General features: G+C 40.7%; 2 protein-coding genes across 2 annotated transcripts in view; both read right to left on the bottom strand.

Moving 5' to 3' along the window:
- The window catches only part of LOC118335662 (xylose isomerase-like), a 5008-nt gene extending 4332 nt beyond the window's left edge, over window positions 1-676 (bottom strand). Inside the window, exons 1-2 of the mRNA XM_035672082.1 lie at window positions 555-676; window positions 33-109 (exon numbers count right to left, since the gene is read on the bottom strand). Coding sequence (XP_035527975.1) covers window positions 33-109; window positions 555-582 — 105 coding nt within the window. The 5' untranslated portion in view covers window positions 583-676. The remainder of the gene's footprint in view (window positions 1-32; window positions 110-554) is intronic.
- Window positions 677-1479: 803 nt separating this feature from the next.
- On the bottom strand, window positions 1480-16626 carry rnf144b (ring finger protein 144B). Its single transcript, XM_035673073.1, has 8 exons — window positions 16316-16626; window positions 12591-12862; window positions 10742-10846; window positions 9640-9700; window positions 7450-7663; window positions 5138-5282; window positions 4839-4928; window positions 1480-2600 (listed from the first exon to the last, which is right to left on the bottom strand). The coding sequence occupies exons 2-8, from the start codon at window positions 12780-12782 to the stop codon at window positions 2430-2432; spliced, it is 978 nt and encodes a 325-aa protein (XP_035528966.1). The 5' UTR covers window positions 12783-12862; window positions 16316-16626; the 3' UTR covers window positions 1480-2429.
- Between the last annotated feature and the right edge of the window lie 4234 nt (window positions 16627-20860).

The raw sequence follows: 20860 nt of genomic DNA, 5'->3' as shown, positions 1-20860 counted from the left end.
TGTGTGTGTGTATGTGTGTGTGTCACGCCCACCTCTTCTGCACGGTAGTGTTTGAAGCACATGACATCTCCTGCCCCAGCACTGGGTACATATGGGATCTTGGGAATGCCTGTGCAGCACATGTTCAATATGCAGTATTCAATTTAATGAAGTATTGAATGTGACATGGAACATATGCAGTGAATGTCTCCAGAAACGTTACATGACAACCTCACACTGTAAAAACATCATTCTTGTATTCAAGGATTGTTAGACAGCTGTTTCAAACTGTAATACAATACCATTCAATGCATACACACACTGAAGACAGACATGCACACAGAGGTAGTGTGTCAACAGCCAGAGGACGGAACTACCATCCCCTGCACACACAGACATGTCTGAGCAAACAAATCAAAATAATATGGATTGCACTTTAGCTGAACTCCCACAAGGCCTTCGTTGTTTACGGCTGCACACTGGACGCTTTACGTCCACACACACTCACACACTCACACACACGTACAGCAGTCCCTGTAAACAACACCTTTGAGCATTACAATAACATGTTTTACCCGCGAAGACTTCCTCCTGCGCTGCCATTGCTAAATCTCAACTTGTACGGTTCCTGCAGGCAGGCTGCAACTTTGTCCACGTCCTTCCTCCAGAACAAAGGGTGCAGTTCCCCGTTCACCCACAAGGTGTCATCAAATCTCTTTAAAAGGAAACTGTCCTTCAGCAGCAGCTGCTGCATTTGCGTTACTTTGCATTTTAGTATTTACGAGGAATTTGCAGTGAAATTAAACTTCGATTATGTCATTTAATTTAGTGGAAATATTTTAGTTGCAATTCAATGCAAAAATCTGATATATGGCCATATAACCTTTGTATGTCAATGTGTGTCTCACCAGCAGTGTTGGGTCAAAATATATAGATTTCCATATGGAATTTTCAGGAAATGTTAAGCTGTTTTGAATATTTTAACAGTCTTCAATAAGAATAATAATATAATGTGTTCTATAATAAGTAATTATGACACTTGCAGCTTTCAGTTTTAGGCACATGAGGTCTGCTCAAACTCACTTTGTTTAAAGCAAAACTGGAAACACTTCCTGTTTGTCACTGTCTTATTTATTCATGTGTTGTATATGTTTATTCTCTGTTTAATCTGTATTATTCTATTTTTAGCTTCTATTTCATTTGACTCTATTATTCTTACCTTATTTTACTGTATGCATATTGTTATGTTATCTTGTCTTTCCATGCCTTTTATGCCTTAAAAGGTATCAACAGAAAATATATTTCACCTCCATAAGCAATCCTCTAAATTTCTGATTTATTTTACATGCTTGCTTTTACTAAGTGGACAGTGTCTTCTTCTTTATCAATTTTTCATCAGAGGCAACAATATATTTTAACTTCTGCTATGTCAACTTCCACGTACTCTCTTGTCACAACCTTTAAAAAAAAGTGAAGCAACAAGCAATGAAATTACAAATGTCCCTGTAGAAAAACATAGTACCGCCTGATGCATGTTTATTTCAATTACAATGGCGCTTTTATAAAATATCTGATGCAGAAACATCAACAGAAACGTAGAAATTATAACAGGATACCACACACACATAACCCATAAATACATATTAACACACACTTTAGAAAAGTACACATTATCCTTTAGAGCCTTTGGTCTGGAACATATGCCAGGTGGAAACAACAAACATTTGCAGAAGGGAAGTTCTCTGTGCACCATTGAAGCCCTATCATATTTCATATCAGTACAGAATATACAGTGCACACATGACACCGTTTGCCTTCTCCCATTGCGAATGTTTTGCATCGTTTAGGGATTTAGGATCCTGTGTTGTCCTGACGGTTGTCCATTTTCATAATGCTAAAATTTTTGCATAAGATAAAGATAGAATGGAAGGCAAAACAAATACGACCAAGCACCAGGCACTGTAGAGTGAGGCACTTGAGCACCTAACATCTCTGGTTTGGCATCATGACGTTTGGCACATGAGGGTGGCGTTGCACTTTGAACTGTGTGTGTTTGTGTGTCTGTGTGAGAGAGAGGTGGGCGATTACAAAAGCCCTGTCCAGGAAAACTCTCACAGCCACTGCCTTCGCCATACTACCTGTTGTGCATTTGAAAACAAGTAGGTGAGTAACTTACATTCATTCTCCCACTATTTACACTTTTACCATATAAAGTACATGCTCTTGTAATTCAAGAGTGATTTTTGAGCAGCTCTCTCACAGAGCTTTAAGTTGAAAGTCTGCATTTGTTGATCCCGACAACGTTACTGAACCACCAGTCTGTCGAGTCATGAAAATTTCCTCCATTGTTCCACAACTTTTCTCTTTTTATGCAGCACTTGCACTCTCTCGGTTTCCTTGGGCCTCATGAGATTAGCAGAGTGATCCTGGGCTGATGAGAGGGGGGGCTGCTATGATGCTGATGAGTCTGGCTGGCTGAGGTCCTTCTTCCTCTTCTTCTTCTTCTTCTTTTTCCCGCTGCAGGGCTTGCAGACGCAGCACAAGATGCAGGGCGAGGCCAGCAGGAGGAGTGGAGACGTCACCAGCACGATGATGCTGACCCCCACCAGGATACCCACCACCTGAGGGACAACACAACAACACCTTTAAAGCTGCACCAACAGCTTATATTAACACTGGCTCAAATGATTATGTGTAATGTGAAAGGGGTCAATCTTAGTGAGGAACAGTCAGAGAATTATCACCTGACTCTTCAGTGCCATTTTTAGCTTCTTATTAGCTTATTGTTTTGATTGTATGCCCACCCCTTTACTGTTTTGTTTCACTCTCACTGTTCTCATATAAACCTACTGTACACTACCTAAACAGCACTAAACAGTAAACAGGCAGTGTTAGCAACTAGCTGGTGAACATTTAGCAGCTAAAGAGACAATCATTTCCCTCAGATGTTGGTCGTGAGCAAAACGGAGCTGAAAGCACTTCCATTCATCAGACTGACGGAAACATGGCCCAAAATGAAATGTAATGTTGGTCTGTGTCTGCTGGATGTGTAAACAGGCTTACAGTTATGCTGCTTCAATTTGGTGCCAATGCAACCAATGGTTATAATATTTAATAATTAGTGATGGTATCTACATACACATAAATCCTTACAAATGTCATGCCTTGGTGTAATTACTGTAAACAAATGGGACTGTTGCTGAGAAGGCTGGTAGCCTCCATCAGCCTCTTCACTGCATTTTATGTCATGTAAGACTATAAAATATATAGTATGTAATACTGTAATGCTTCAGGGTGTTAGGAGGTGTTACTTATGGCAACTGAAGCCAATGACAGATGGTGAACATGAAACACTGATGGAAAAACCACATACAAGCAACATACGTTTACATCATTGACAGTATACATAATGTCAGGGTACCCGTGGGATTATGGGTAGTCATAATCTTGAACCATTCAGATCAGAGCAGTCTGCTTAGACCATGATGAAGATATTACTATTCATTTGACATTTAAAATATTTTTTTGTATTTATCGTGTAGTACTACATTATATAGCCAAAAGTATATAACATCCCTGTCCACATTCTTTTGTGTATGTTTCATCCACGACTGTCTTTTATGGTTTGGGCTTGGCTCCAATGAAAGCAAATCCTAATACTATATACAATATACGATGATATCTTAGACAGTAGTGTGTTTCCAATTTTGAGGTTTGTGTGTAGCCCTTTCTTCTTTGAACATACACAAAGAACATGGATTTCCAAGTTAGGTATGGAAGAACTTGACTTTACAGAGCTCTGACCTCAACCCTATTCAAAACCGGTGGGATGAACTGGAATACCGACTGCGAGGCAGGCCTTATCGTCCAACATCAGTTTCCGACCTCACTAATGGCTGGGGGTGTGCTGTTATAGCAGCATATTAATAGGCGGTAGAGCAAGTGAGAAGTCCACAGATGGGTGTAGTGTTCAGATGTCCATATATTTTTGGCCATGTAGTGTATATGAAGAGTCAGTATGGTGATCTATCTCAATCCAAATTTAGTTTTTAGTGCTCTAAATGTACTGTCACTACAGCTGTGTTTGGAGGCAGCTAAGAAGGAGTTACAGTGGCAGAGGAATTTGAGACAGGCAGAATGTAAAACTTATAGGACCGGTTAGGCAAGGGTGTAACCAATCCTGTCATGAGTTGTTTCGCAAGGAACAACTGTGCTGTTGTACTATGACTCCCAAGACATTTACCAATGTAGACAAACCGAGACGCAATCAGGAGGTCCGCTGCACACTCGATACTAATCATGTGATAATGGCATCAGAGCAGGGGAAGTGGAAAGAAAGTAGGTTTGGCGGCCAATTGTAATTGTTTGGTTGAACAGACGACATCATTACAGGGCAGGAGTTTGAGATTAGTGCTGAGATTAGTTCAGCTTAATGTCTGATAGGAGGACTATTTGGGCACACTGGTGGAAAAACAAAAAGTTAACACTTTATGGGTCTTTAAATGGAAATTCAGCAATAAATGCAGCAGCTGATGAACAGAACAAAGCTGGTTTGTTTCCCATGTCTGAGAGTGAATGAGAGTCACTGTCCTGCATGGTCTTCAGCAACGTCCCCATTGGGGAGTATGTCAACAGTGACTAACTGAATTGATGGCCAAACAGTGCAGCTGGGATGGAGTCCAAAATCTTTAACATCCAATCCTGGTAGTGTGATGGCACAGTTTTATTAAAATCAAACCCATGCATGAAATAACCACCCACAGGCTCTGCAGGCTAATCCATTCAGACAATGACAGTGTCACCACAACCCTGAAATGAATACTGTGTGTCTGGCTCTGCTGTCTGCTCAATGGCCTCACCTGCGTTCTGTTCCACATAACCGAGGCCCTGGAGTGTCCCAGCTTGTTTCTGCACGGTCCCTTATCATAATGCCTCAGGAAGATATCACCCTGCAATTACAAAACGCACACGTTGAGACATGAAATCTACCTTTCAGCAATCACCGAGGATATTCAAACTCAAACTGACAAAAGATAGCGAAGCAGAGGCTGCGGTGTTTTAAACTTGGTTATGAAAAGAATAGACAGAATCTAAAACAGGTGGCTAGGCAGTAAAAAAATCATCATGGGAGCAGAGTTAGGCAGCAGGGGAGACTCACATCCAGATTCTGCAGGCAGTACCAGCAGAAGGTGTGTTTGCAGCTCTTGCACAGCATCTGCGCACAGCCCTGGTTCCTCTCGATGTAGATACCACACATAGGACACTGCTTGATGGGCATGTCAGAGTCACTGTCGGAGCGGGCCCTGTGGACAGGGAGAAAAACCCAGAAGAGACATCAGGCATGCAGTTAATGGGGCCACATTGTATGAAGCCACGTAGGCCTCAAGAGTGTGAAATCTTTTTTTAGCAGCGGAGTTAGGGGTCAGCGCTCAATTTGAACTGGGTTAATTATTTTGGGATTCAAATGTATAAGGGAAGCATTCTGTAAGTACAATACAGGAACATAGCTGCCACTGAAATCCCTAAAGACATGTTTGAGGGTTTCAACAACTGGAAGAGTTCATGTTCTACAATTATTTTTAATTAATTAAATTAATTAAAAATAAAAATAAATTCATCCATGATTATTGACTATCTGGGGGCAGGACAACAGTCTGTGACTACAGTTGTTACATAGTAGCACCTTATACAGTGGTTACAGCTAAACGGTTAGCAGACAATTGCCTATTTACACATCCTGCAGACAAATAGCAACATTAGCATTCATTTGGAATAATGTGTTTGGCTACCTGACGAATGTAAACCCTAAACTAACTTTCTTTTAGCTCACAACCACCTGAGGGGAATATCTCACTCTTTAGCTAGCATCTCTGGTGCTAACTTTATCTGTCTGTCGTACAGGGCTGGGCCGGTAGATGCTTTAGAGCAGTTAACAACAAAACATAAAAGATGTGGGCCATGAAACCAAAACAATGAGCTAAAATATGCTCAAAACCTGAGCTGTGCAAAGGGAAACTGCAGAGTCAGCTGATCATTCTCTGTTGGTTCGACACCACAAGCAACGCCTTTCACATTGTACACTGTCATTTCCTCCATTGGTAATACAAAAATATTGATTAGAACAGCTTTAAAATGTAGGATTTCTAAGCCCAAAGATTCAAAGAGGTCTGGTGTTGTGGGCATTGACAGCTGGTTCCCCCGTAACAGTCAAGTCAGTGAGCTTTGTAGGCAGGGTTAAGAATGCAGATGTCATTTTCCTGTTCCAGAGCCAGAAAAATAGAGGCAGAAAAATTGCCACAAAAACCTTGATGACTGAAGTATTACATCAGCATACTTCTTTGAGAGATGTGAAAAATCCTAACAAGCAGTACCGCTGAAAATGAAGTTAGCACAACTGATATGTCACTCGCTGCTGATGGATTAAGAATCCCTTCCAAACAGCAAACAACATGAACTGATGTCAGACTGAATAATCAAATGAAAAGTGGAAATGGAACTGGAATCTGAGGTTAGTGTAGAGAAGGCTCTAAAACAACAATGAGATCATTGTGAAGGTAGATCAAATGAATTAAATTAATAAATAAAATGTGGAAATCCTGAAATATTTTGTTGGTTTGTCAAAAACTTTAAAGGGAGTGTTGCACTGGGGGACAGACTACTTATTTGAAATACTGGCTATGGCCCTGATACAATAACATTGTGTTTGACGACTAAACCTGCAGGCTGAGGTAAATGTATATCATGCTCTCAAGTTCAAATTTAAAGTTGATTCATTCTCCTCACGCCTGCTCCATCCTCCACAGCACACTGCAGAGACCACCGCTTCACTGCAGTGCGCAGGCTCCTTCTGTACAGTGAACTAACTGGCCCGGTGCCCACCCTCCTCCTCCCTTTGGCACAGAGACAATGGAATTCCAATATAAGTCAGTGACTCCCCAATGACATCAGTCAGTCTGGCAGAGCTATGGCTCGGAGCGGCGCAGTAATGTAGCTATACAACAGGCACGACACAGAGGGCACTGCTGAGGAATACGAAGCTATTAATCCTGAAATAATGTTTATATTCAGTGCAGGGCCTCTGCTGGGAGATGAGGCACTACATATCACTTGTATAATCAATCCAGTGTAAATATCCAGATACAATAACTGTCAAGTCTATTTATAATAAATGGAAGCATGTTCCTCATAAAATAAAATAATGGAATTGATAGTGTAGGAACACACAAGGTAGTACATACTATATCTTAAAAAATCTCTAATATGCCTCCACTTTTGTAGTTTAAATTGAATGGTGAATAAAACCCATTAATGCAATGATTCAGTTACCAGTTTGTTTACAGCAGTAACAAGTGTTTCTTTGTAAATCCCTCCAGGTCCTGAACTAACACACTCATCCTGCTTTCAGCACAGTATCATTTTCCAAGTGCTGCTCAGACTCTGTGGCTACAGGGCAGCGGCTGACTGACTGACCTGCTTTCATGAGTGGGTGAGGGTGACATCATGGGCTCGAGCTCAGGACAGGTATGGCCGTCCTGCCAGGAGCCTCTGCACCCGGAGCAGAAGATGGTGTGACAGGTCGGGCAGGGCACAGCAGTGGGCTGGCCCTCGGTGCTCGACTGTAAGCTGCACACTGCCTGGCATTCGAGCACCGGGCACCAGGCTTTACTGGGGTCCAACTTCACTCCTGCAGAAAGCAAAGTAGGGATGTGACATTTGTGAAGCAGACAGCAAGCAGCTAAAATGTTACATACAAAATAAAAGTTTTGCCACTGTCTAAACTTAACTTTCCAAGTAATACTAGCACTTCTATCTGTATCAGTACTATCAGTGCAATCAGTAATACTACTGCTCTGACCTACAGGAAGCTCCCAATAATGTGCTTTTCATGTTCCTGCATGGTTTGGGACAAACAAAATTAGGGCTGAAGCAATCAGTTGATTCATTTGTCAAATATTCTCATACATTCACGTATTCAAACTTCTCATATGTAAGGATTTTGTGTTTTTTGCTGATTTTGTGAATTGAATATCTTAGCATTTGAACTGTGGATGAGAAGTCATAATTAAAACATCCTGCAGCCCTAAAGAGAATACTATAACACTGGCTCCTGCATTAACTCTTAACTAGTTAGTTACAGCATTACATTTTGGGATGTGGGTAAAGTAAAAATACAGGTTTCTTCCAATGAAACTTTAACAGAAAAAATTTTTTACAGACAAGAAAATCTACTCTAGCAGCTCTGTGAGATTACAACTACATGCTAAGGTTTAGCAGCAGGTACAGTATGTTTACCATGCTCACAACCTTAGTTTAGTGTTATAGAATGCTAAATGCAAGGTACATGTATGAATAGTTCAAATGTATATTTTTATGTGAAATTACCTAATTGGAATTCAGAAAAGGCATAATACACAACAAGATTAAGAGACTACATGCCCACCACTGTGGGTGAGGCTGTGAATTTGGTACAGCTGTGGTTTGAGCTAAAAGCCAAAACCACCAGCATGCCAACATGCTCACAATGAGAATGTTAACATGCTAATGTTTAGCAGATATAATGTTCACCATATTAGTTCAGCATGTTAGCATGCTAATATTTGCTTAGTTTTACAAGTATTTAGTTATAAACCAAAGTATTGGACACATTTTAAGTTAAAACTTATGATGGCGCTGGATGAAAAGTCAGAGTATCGCCAAAGTTATTATCCTGAGGGGGATATGAATGTACCAAATGTCATGGAAATCCATCCAATATCCAAATCCAGATATTTCCACCCAAGCCAAAGCAGTGGATCGACCATCCCTAGTCAGCACGGCTAAAAATATCTAACAAATGCATTGTTCTCATTTCTAATTGGTTATCTATTAAAGCAAACACATTTCTATGTAGTTTATGAGGACAGAGGGATAAAGGATACTCAAATGTAGAATGCTTACAAAAAAATCTGTTTCACATTCACAACAAAAACTGGAGCTTTCATGATCTGACTCAGATCCCCTAAACCACCTCATACTTTCATTATGAATCATAAGAGAAGGGAAACACTGTTGCAAAACAGCCTGTCCTTTGCACCTACTTATACTTCCAATATTATGAGTCTTTTGATTTGTAGCTGGAGTAAACAATAACTATAATTGGCTTCACAGCGTATTGTTACTGTGCAACTGGAAAAGACCAATATAGCTACAAGGCAAACTAACCTCAGTTTGCAATTTGTAAATGTCAACAGAAACCTATTTCAACAGTTATTCTCCCTCTGCTCTCTAGTTTATGTTTCACTGCAAGACACAGATAGAGTTTGCCTTCGCAAACAATGTGGCGCAATCAGTTACACATAGGTCACACAATTTATTAGCATTGAAGAGCTCATTACTTCCAATTTAACCGAATAGTAAGATTGACCTCTTGAAGCATTTGTTATTGAATTTCCTGCTGGTAATGGTTGGTTTGACTGAGGGTATTCAAGCCACAGTTTCAGTAATCTCCAGTGTAAGACTGGACCAGAGCAGAATAGGAAAAAGGGCAGCAGGCCACGCAATATCCCAGGCATGTGAAGCTCAGCACTATGTGGGGCTGCTTAAAGCCACCAGCTGAAATGCGACCTGAAATAGCCCACTGCCCTTCACCAGTCATCAGCATGCTAATGCAACAATACCTACCTCTCTCAAACGCCAGACGCCGATACAGCTCCACCTGATCTTCTGGGGCCAAGCTAGCTATCTGCAATCACAGAGGCACATTTTATGGCATTTTCTGTGTACATGCAAAAGTTTGAAAAAATGTAGCTTCAAATATCATCCAGGATCAACTGGTCACCTAGCAACTGCAAATTGCTGCATTAAGATTATTCTAAGAAACCTCAGTAGCTAGTGATTAGCCACAGAGAGAAAGAAAGTGTTGATTACGACATTTTGAAATGAAAAAAACAGGCTGCATTCCATTTTTATGTTGTAGTAAAACCTGCAAGATGACATTACATACGAGCATGAGAAAGATCTTACAAAGGTCGGTAAATACTGAAGATGTCTGCTTAAACCAATATCAGCTTACAGCAGCAAATTCCAATTAGTTACATTTCCAAGACCAGCAAGCTTGAGAACATTATTTATTTATTACTCCAATCTTTTAAGACTAAAGACAGACTAAAATTTGTATTAAAACTGCTTGCTGTGCATGTTACTTTTCCCCAGTAATTTTTTGTACGTCTCACATCTGCTTAATTTTACTGGTGGATAATGGGGGATGGAAATCAAATCATCTCTAATTCAGATGGAAGGCCAATGAGCATCAGTTAAAGAGGCTTTTCTTACAATAAGTGTCTTAATGCAGCTGTATTCAGGCAAGGAATACAGATGAGGAACTGAGTAGCAGAATTTCCATTTGTTTGTGAATCAGCAGTTTAAGTTTCTTCGTGGACACACAGTATCTATGATGTGTGGCTGCTCATGGAGTTTCACTTTCTATATCAGTGCTCAAATGAACTCATGTTACCCGGTCAAAAGCAATGAGAATTTCCTCAGAAATGTCATTTAGGCCCACACAATTTGAAAAACACACGGATGGAAATCCAACTGTAGATTTCTAAGGAGTTTGCTTGCAGCACTCTGGACTGTAAACAAATATATATTAAAACAGCAGTTTGGAAATTCTAGGAACATTCCAAAAAAATCTGTTTGCATAAGACCTAAGACAATCCTCTTAAGATTTTTTGTTATGTTTCTGTTTCACTCATGACCTACATATCATTGGAACAGGGCATACCTCAGAGTCCAGCAGCACTCCAGTCTTTTGGCAGGACATATCTGGGCAGGTGATGGGTGCCCCCCCACCCTCCGTGATGGCCAGCTGAACATACTGCTGCAAACACTGGAGAGGGTGAAACAAAACAGCAGCATTAGTCTGGATATTGAATGGAACGGGGAGAATTGTACCATAATAATGCATTACAGTGCATGCCCTTGTAAAAAGCAATACACTTTAAAGATCCAGACAAGAATTAAGTATTTTGTATACATGTATACAAATAAGTGTGACAAATAAGTATATAATATAGTATCAAATATATATAATAATAGTTTGCTAGGAACACTAATGTATGTCTGATGTGTTTTTTTCACAAATAACTTATAATTTCTGCATTAAAATCCTTAAAAATGTCCCTTAAAATCTGATGTTCAACGAGCACAGAGAAACTTTCTACCTTCAGCAGATGAATGTGAAAACCTCCTTCTACTGTCAAACTCTGCACAGACAGCATTCTGCACAATGAAGATCAAACATATGTAGTGGAGGGAAGCCTTAACAATATAACAAAACACATTATCTTTACTGTCCAACCTGAGTGAACCATAATACACATTAAAACATGATTCATGACAAATTTAGTAAAAGCAAACGAAGCAGAGGAAAAACAAGCTGTTGTGAAAACAGGGCAAACTAAATGTCACATAAACATCAGTTCCTTATCAGCATTTACACGTCAAAAGTCTCGTGTTGCCTCAGCCATTAAATGTGAAAGGCTAGGAGGAACTACTACACATTGCGCAAAGGGAGACAATTTTGAGGAAGAAAAAACAAAAACATTGAAACGTCCCTTTTCTTTGGAAATAAATGGTAGATGTCTTGCACATATATACAGACCTGTGCTTATCATGTGCTTTGTCAGGAAGCAAAATGTACTGTTCATCCAAAAACTGACCTGGGATAAAAAAACAAATACACTCTGTGCTCTTGAACCAAACTGGAGAAACAGGTTTATAAAAGTCCAACTGATAAGCAGGGTTTACTGTATCCATTTTCCTCCTTCTTCCCCCGTGACACTGTGTATGTGTGTGTGTTTTATCTGTTTGACCTTGTGTGTGCAACACTGACAACTTGCCTCGCTTGGACAGAGATTAACACCTGCCACTATCTAGCAACCTTACTGTGTCGGGGCATAACACCGACATCTCTGTTTTGAAACACCGGGCGGGCATGTCATGACAGGAACAGTGTAGTAGCCAACTGTGTTATAAATAATACGGCTCTGTATTCCTGTGATAGCATGTCTTCTCTTATAAAGGGACAGAAAAAGCTCCTGGGAATAGTTTGGGTCCCAAGAAGCTGAAAAATGGCACAGCTTTGATGAATCACAAAACTTTCCAAGGACAAGAAGACAAAGAAAGTCAATGCGAGAGAAAGCTAATACTGTGTTGAAACCACTTCATTTCACTAAAGCTGTAATATGCGAGATTTGGCCATAAAGGGATCTATTTTTAGATCTTACAGCAGGAAGTGGTGCTGCAATAAAGAGGAGCATCCCATTCCAAGTCATTTAGATGCTGGAGATTTGCCAAAATTGCACAAAGCAAAGTTTTCTGTTGGATCACTTTTGTGAAATCTTCACCGCCTACAGAATGGGACTGAAAGCATGAGCAATATGAGTCCTTGAATTTTCTAAGACAATCTAAATATAGCATAGAGGCAACCTACTCAGTAACAAAGGTTTGATTTCCAGCCAATGTGTCCTGATGTGGTTTCCTTGAGCAACCCTGAAATGCTCAAAAAACACATCTGAATTTGAGCATTATCTGTTGTAAACATCTGAAATATTATGTTCCTCTTTTCTTACCGCTGTGCAGAAGACACAGTTGCAGCTCTGCAGTTCCCTGGTGGCTGCAGGCGGCTCCTCGCTGAGGCACAGCTTACAGAAGACCTCGGGCCCTGGCTGGGGGTTTGCGCCAGCCTCGGGGGTCCCTGGTGGCAAATCCCCAGTTTCCTGGCTCAGGGTGGGAGTCCTGCTGGCCATGGTGGGGCGAGGCATGTGGGTAGGGAAGGAGGGAAGTATCAGGCTGCTCCTAGCCCTTCTGCTGGGGACTGAGAGGAGCTACAGCCTCCATGTTCCTGGAACAGAAACTGAATTATTAGCATCTATTTCTCTTCAGTGTAGGTGTAACACTTTTCTTCCTCTTTGTTACAGGTCACACAACCACTGCCGGGCTTCTGACAACACTGCACCTTGTTTCCGTAAGGCTGTCATCACTTCTGGTAACTGGTATACCAATCGTAATGACCTCACCTGTCCCTGAGGGCATCGCCATCATTGTCTGGTTACCTGGGAGATGAATTACTCACTGTTTAAAGCTGCGTGCTGCCTGAAGTAAAATATAATTATGCGTCATTACTGTAGTATTATCAATTTTTCATCATGTCTGTTGTTTCTCCATAAATGGCTGTCATTTTTAAGGCCAAAGTCCAAGGTGTGTGTTCCTCATTCATTCTGACAGGAGAAACTGATTGTCAATCGTTTTTAGGAACATGGTAAATACTCGGCTCATGTAGCCATTGCTAGTAGGTACTTGCAAGGTATTTTGTTTAGCATGTAGTGTCAGCACTAAGCAAAATTACAGGGGGTAGAGAGAGTGAAAACAGGGCAATTCACTCAAATAAAAGGAATGGTTTTAAAAAACGTTTTAAATGTACTGAGATTTTAACCTGTATATAGAGATATTTGGATATTTTAGAGTTCAACATTTCTGATCTTCAGTTGTTGCAAAGAGACAATTTGGACAATGTACTAAAGTAACAAATGTCAAATGTATGTTTTTAATGTGAAATTTGAGAGAGAAAGAGTTTACAGTCAAGCTTTGTGAGTCACATGTAGCCAGGCCTGAATGAAAACAACCAATCAGAGCCAAGAAAGATAGTTGACTGTTGAGCCCCATTTCCATGTCGCCACATACTTTGGGACTCCGGGAATGAGACTAAATAATCTACATTTAAACCTTCAACCCAAAGCGTCGAATCAAGATAGACAGGAAAGAGGAAGAGAGAGGGGATGACATGTAGCAAAGGGCCACAGGCCAAACCCATTGCCGCTACAGCAAGGACTCGCCTTGGGTACACAGGGTGTCAGCTTTACCAGGTAAGCTACCAACGGCTCCATATTATACAGACTGTCACCATGATCATATCTTTCAATGAAAATGAGAATAAGGATGCAAAAATTATCATTCCCCCAATACAGTGAATCCTATAGCAGTATGGGTCAAAATATTTGCCCGAAATTAAGCATGTCATTTTCAAATTAGCACTAAATACAAAATACAGCACAGGCTAATGGGAATATGAATAGTTGTGCAGGTGTTTGGTCATAAACCAAAGTACTGGACAAATCTGACCAGAGGCTAGAAGCAGAAGTAGAGTTATTACAATTCATCCTGAGGGGTAGAGGAAGTTGTTTAACGAATAGCATGGCAATCCATTCAGATGTCCAGCAATTTCACTTCACCCACAAACATAAACCTCATGGTAGCGCTAGAGGAGAAGTCATTTTTCAGTCTGGACCAAAGTTGTGGACCACCCCGCATGGTTAAAAAATACTCAAAAGGTATATTTCACAGAAACCATCAAGATGAAATCTACGACTTCCACCATTGGTCCTCAGACATCATGCACTAGTTACATATTTTGGGAGAACAGAGCAGAGGTGGGTGGATACTAAAGGCCTAATCTGGTGTTAAAGGGAACCAAAGTCACCAAAACCCAAAAAATCATCCCTTTGGTTCTGTCCAATCCCAAAAAGCATGAGAAATAATAACGCCATAATCTGGGATTTGTGATTAATCCTGTAGATAACAGTGGTTGGACACAAAACAGGGTCACACAGGAAACGGTGGCGTTAAAAACACACTCTGCAGCCTGAGCGGCTGTTAAAATCACACATTATCCCACGCACAATGTTCTCTATTTCAGCAGACTGTTAAAGTTGGCAGGAAACTTTGGAGCAGCTCAGTCAATAGAGCCACCACCAACAACTACCAGTGTCCTAAATTCTTCAGTGAGTGCTCTTTTATTATGTACTATTGATCAGCGGCGGCGTACATGCAGATCACTGATAGTGGGGCTTGTGTAGCTGCGTGCGTTGGTATTTCTGCACTGTCATGGTGTATCCTCCTGCACTGCTTTTAGACAGGCTGGCTGAGCCGGCTGCAGTCATCATCCCACAATGCTGTCAACCTGTCCTGTCCTGCCCAAGCATAAGCAGCCCCACAGTGTCACATGGGAAAATAACAGGTCTCTGATCAGATAGCTCTGCCGCATGGAAACTCCAATATGTATTTAATAAAAGCCTTTCATTCCTGAACCACTGAAATGACGTTAAAGTTTCTAGGAACTTGAGATCACCTGGGCAACCATCGGTCAATAGATAAGGAAGGTGGAAGTTTTCTTTTTAATCTAAGAGCAGACGAATCAGATATGTTTGGCTACGAACTGTAGAATTCATCAATACGTCATGGTTCATGAAATACAGTGAACAGGCTGAAGTTTGCATGAATGAGTCTGAATGCTTTTTCAGAAGCATTGCACCTTGAATTTGACTACATTTAGATATATTAAATGTCAATACAAAATGCTGACAACCACAGGCTTCCATCTAAAGACATCAATATCAGCACTGGCTCTCAAAAACCCGGCCTGACTGCAGTCCCTGAGCACGCAATTAAAGCCCAGAATAAGAGTCCACATTCAAACTAAGCTATTCATTAATTAAAATGCCCTTGTGTGCTAATAGTTCCTTTTAGGTGTGGAGCTGGCCAGTCTGTGATTAGCAGTCCTCCCGGATCAAGGTCTAGATGGCATTCCAGCCACGGGGAGGGGGATCAAAGCATCATTGTTGACCAGAGAGGCAGAAACGGAAAAACCAGATCTGCCCGGTGAAAAGCTGCTGCTGCTTTTTACACAGACTGCCACTGTGTTGGGAAGCAGGCAGCTGGAACTGTGTGCTCGGGGAGTGTGTGGCAGAATTTATATGGCATCATTTATACAGCTGCAATCACTACCTGTTTGTCTCTCTGGATTTCTGGCCCAGTAACCTGTGTGTCTCTGGGAGGGAGCCAAAAACGAGAGCACATAAAAGTTGAAGCACAGCAATATGAAGAAAGTGAAAATGAAAACCTTCATCTAGTGCACACTAGTTTAAACCTGAATCAGTTTGGTGGACACTGAATTACATTGCTGTGTTAAAGGTATCTTAAAGTCATATTCTGGGAGGACTGTCAGTTCACAGTTATACATGCATGGTTTTCTACAAGTACACTATTAGTATTAGCATTGTATTTCTTGTGACAAAATAATTGTTAGCCTATATCTAGTCTGTTACACTGCATGCAAGCAGACACATGAACCTGACACATCTGCATGCCCTTCAAGGTTGCATTCACGGATACGTCAAAATACAGATTCTGACGCATTTTGGGTGTATATTTTGTAAGATGTAAACGTTTAGGGCTAAATGGATGGTCTATGTGATGCAGACAAAAGCCGGAGGAGCAGAGGAGAGAGGGGGGGACCTACCTTGCCTGTGGACCACTGGGTGTAGGAGCTGCCTGAGTCCAGATCCACAGCCGCAGTGCTCTTACAGTGACACATGTGTTGATACAGTCTGTTATAATGAACTGTCAACGCCTAATTCCAGCACCGTCCCGCTGCTTCCGCCCTCCTCACACACGCACCGGGGTTACAGAGAAAACTAAAACCATGTTAAACGTCCTGCTCGCTCCTGTCTGGCCTGTGTGTGTGTGTGTGTGTGTGTGTGTGTGTGTCTGCTCTGCTCCTGCGTTTAGTTTCCATCCAGGAAGCTGTTCCTGCTCTCTGCTGATCTCCACTCTTGACTGCTCCTGCCGGTTGATTCACTATATTCATGGAGCTTTTATGGTGCTTTCATGTGCAGTCGGAAAAATGGTTGCTGAACTGCTCAGGAACGAGTGGTACTAACTATGGAGCCCCGAAACTATAGTGAAAAGTCATAAATATATATCTAAAGACATACACAATAAATAGTTTGATCATCAAAAAAGGAAAACAAATAAATAGACCTGATTGGATGTTAAAGGAGAAGTATAAAGCTAAAGACATTTTATGTATTTAAACTGATTACATTATTTATTGATATTCAAGTGTGAACCCATTGGTTTGTTGAGTATCGTTTTGAAGTCTGGCATTATGGCCGCTGCCATGTTGTTTTTTTTGGAGCCAGCAGCAGTGACATACTGCAAACTGAGTTTAGTTGTGCTCATTTGACACGTCCATAGCATGGTTGTATTAAGAGAAGTGGATACAGTGTTGGAGCACCACTCCGTTCAAGCTGCTCAGTGGTGTATAAAACCATAAAATCCACTTCTACAAATAATGATGAATCCATACTGCACATCTAGAGACTTCTGCTTCCCAAGCCGGCTAACTTCCGGTTTACCCCTCCGTTAACTTGAATGAGGATAAATAATTTAATCTTGCAAATCATCTGGACTTTCAAAATGTTATCGGACTGGTAACTGATAGTAAGACAAGTCATTTCAGAGGTGTGTGTTTCTTTCACAATGTAACCTTATGGGAACAAGTCTTTTTGGGCCAGTGTGCATCACGTGACAGAAGCCATTTTTGTAATTACACGGTTTTGCCACTATAACAAATTGGTTTCAAAGCCAGGTGCACTTCCTGGGGGCTTGGTCCAAAGTAGAAAACAATGGTGCTTTGCCTGGTCACACACGTTCTCGCATTACAGCTAAACAGTACACTGGAATAGGTTTCTGAAAAGAGCTGAAATGAGACACCCCAAAGCACACCCTGCTTTATCGTCTATTTTACCCTAAATGGGACCATACTTTACTAAATTAACATTATGCTGTATGTAACAAGACCTGACTCTAGAGACCAAGGACGCTGTTTACTGTAGAAATAAATTGTGAAGTAAGACTCATTTTCCATGAGAATCAATACTATCGTACTTCTTTTATGCAGCCAATGGAGCTAACCCCTGCTGGCCATTACATAGAAGTTAAGACACTTCTACATTGGCTTCAGTTCACAGACCCAAAGCTCTGTCCATTATACATACTGTCAATGATCCAGTTGTACTTTTTGTCAGTTTCTGACTTTCATAGATAAAAACATTGTTGCGTTGGCGCCTTCTGTGTTCACTTCTGGTACATTAGTATTCCTATGATCGCTAATACTCAGTGTGAATGCTTTCACATCAAGCTGATGCTTTTTAGGGACATTTTAATGAAAGATCACATTTCATTTTTGTTTTTAATATGCACAGAAATGATGAAGTTTAGCCAAAAAGTTGCTAATGTCAATTTTCTCAGAGAAAAAGAGCATATTGATTTTTTAATATCAAACGTTTATTACCTGAAGGAAATAATGAATTAAGACTTTTCAATTAATTAGTAGCAAATTCTTAAATTGTACTTAATCCCTCATGTATGTACTTTCATTTCTCAATACTGGTTCTCTTTTTATCTCAGCTTTTTGACACTTCCAATGAGTATACAGTGTTGTTGTTGTTGTTTTCATAGTATGTCTTACTTGAGAGACATATTTTGGGAAAATACTTCTTTTATACCAGCTACAGTACCGCCTCCTATTCGTATTTCCCCTGTTTACGGCCCATATATGGCGTCATATCTATCATTGAGCAATCCCCTCTCACTGGAGTAATATGATTGGCCTGGAACTACATTACTATTTACCAAACTCATCAATGTGTGAATGTCCTATTGGCTGATGGCCTATGTATTGGTTATTTTAATTTATTTATACACAGTCTAACAATAAAGTTTGTACTCCTGCTATGATCAATAAACACAGTCAGCAGTGACAAAACAGAAGAATTTGCCTTATGAGCTGCAAGTGTCTTAACTTAGATTTCATCCAAAAGACTAAGAAAACAAATTATTTCACCTTTAAAGAAGATAGTCTCACCATATTCCAACAGTTTCTTAATTTTGACATTATCACATGCCCTCAAAAGTATGATGTTTTGAAGATGAAGATTGTTATTCTGTAGGCTTTGTGGGCGGTTTACACCTGCAGTAGGCTATGAAACCACCTTGCCTTCCTGTTGCATCATCCAACTCTTCATTCTGATGCTTGGGTGCAAAACACATTCATGCCCTCTTATTTCTTGGCATAAACAACATGAACCATTGACCCAGATTTGCTTGTATAAATGCTACCATATTATGCTGCGTGTGAACGCTCCCATACTGGAGATTGTAAGAGTAGGTTTATACGAGGTGCAGTGAAGGCATCAGGACAGGGCAAGGGGAGAGCGCAGCCTGTTTGTCCAAACTTCAGAATAATAATATATGCCATCATTTAATATTGGGAGGGAGTTGCAATATTACTGCAGTGTTCATTTAGCAAAAACACAGAGAGAGGTTTGGGGAAAAACTGATAATGCGGTGCAGGTCTAAAATCACTGTAAGTCACACTACATGTTAAATTAGAGTTTCACTCCTACACAGATGGAAACCCCAATGTAAACTGCGCATGCGCCAATCGAGGGGGGGGGGGCTTTTCCGAAAATTTCTGTATATGAGTCCGTGTTCGTCGCTTTAACGAAGATAATATCACTACCACATGTATGATGGACACCTCCGACCCTCCAACGCTGTGGCCCTTTAATAACAGCAATTTCACAAAGACGAAAGAAAGGACGCCGTTCTACCAGGTGGGTTTCTATCCATTACATCTCCTTACTATTCTCATTACAGCTCGGACCCTCTCACTTCACTTTGAGCTGATCTGAAGAGTTTTTCACCTGAATCGAAGTAACAGCAGTAATAAGTAATAATACGTTATAATACTCTGAAGACAATTTGAGTTTGTAACAAAATTTGGCTCCACCAAACTATTTCCGTATAGTCTACTGTGACTTTCGGTTTAAAAAAAAAAAAGAATCCCAGCATCAGGGAGGAAGAGAGAGAGAGAGAGAGCATGTGACCTAGAAAAACAGGGTTACCGAGCGTCAGGTGGTCTTGCGGTGTGCGCTGTTTGTGTCAAGAAGCGAGAGTGGGTGAGGTGAGAGCCTGAGGCCCCCTGTCTGCCTCTCTCCCTCAGGTGATGACCTGTAAAGACTCCAGCCTGCAGAGGATCATCCAGGTGGTGCACAGGGTGGCGCAGAAGAGCTGCAGAAGAGCCTGTCAGCTGTTCTGCTGTCCGCTGGACACTCTGCTCTGTGAGAAGCTCACAGCCTGCCCAGGTAAAATCCAAATGAATATTTGCATCATTGTTTTGCATGTTGCTGTAATGTCATGGTCCATAATAATAATAATAATAAGATCATTTATTTGAATTTGATTTCATTTTCAAAATGTAATCTCCCTTTTGCTTTCTTTAAAGCTCCAAATCATCAACCTGAGGAGGATAATAATGCACAAGGTAAGTTTCTTTGAGTTTATTATTTATTCCCTTTTCTCTTATTATAGCTTGCTTATGTGTCAGATAAACCTTTGAATCATTGAATTCTTACATAAAGGAGCTTTTCCCATCATTTTATGCAGCAGTTTGTTCTGTGTAGACAACTTGAACAAAATCTGTCAACCAGCTACATTAATACGTGTACTTAATACATTTTACTAGCAGCACATTTTCCACAGACAAACCTCAAATACTTTCTTTGCTGTGGCATTTATCATTTAAATAAACTCTTTCCATAAATCCAGAAGCTGTAAGGAAGTGATAGTGACGCATTTCTGCTCTTACATCACTCTGGAACAACAACTTCCCATTCTCATATTCTCTTCCCTTTCTCTGCCATGCCCACTCATGAACAGTGGCACTGCGGAGTCCGCCTTCCACCATCTTGATTTTGAACATCAGCAACTCCACCTTGATCGACTGCGTCATCGGAAATGACACCTACCCATCTGCGGTGGCAGAAAGTCAGCCTCTAATGCATGAATCAGAGCTCCACATACATGGTGGGTAACAGCCAAACCTATTTTATAGCATATTCCTGGGAATTTAAAGTACTAATGTACTAATTTATACTATGCAATGTTGTATTATTATATATACTATTTTTGTAGTAGTTGTATTAGACACATCACAGTG

This window comes from Morone saxatilis, unplaced genomic scaffold (genome assembly GCF_004916995.1).
Source record: "Morone saxatilis isolate NCDOM2014 unplaced genomic scaffold, NCSU_SB_2.0 Contig24, whole genome shotgun sequence".
NCBI classification, from domain to species: domain Eukaryota; kingdom Metazoa; phylum Chordata; class Actinopteri; family Moronidae; genus Morone; species Morone saxatilis.
The sequence above is the reverse complement of the archived record's forward strand: the minus strand, read 5'-3'. Positions and strand labels throughout refer to the sequence as shown.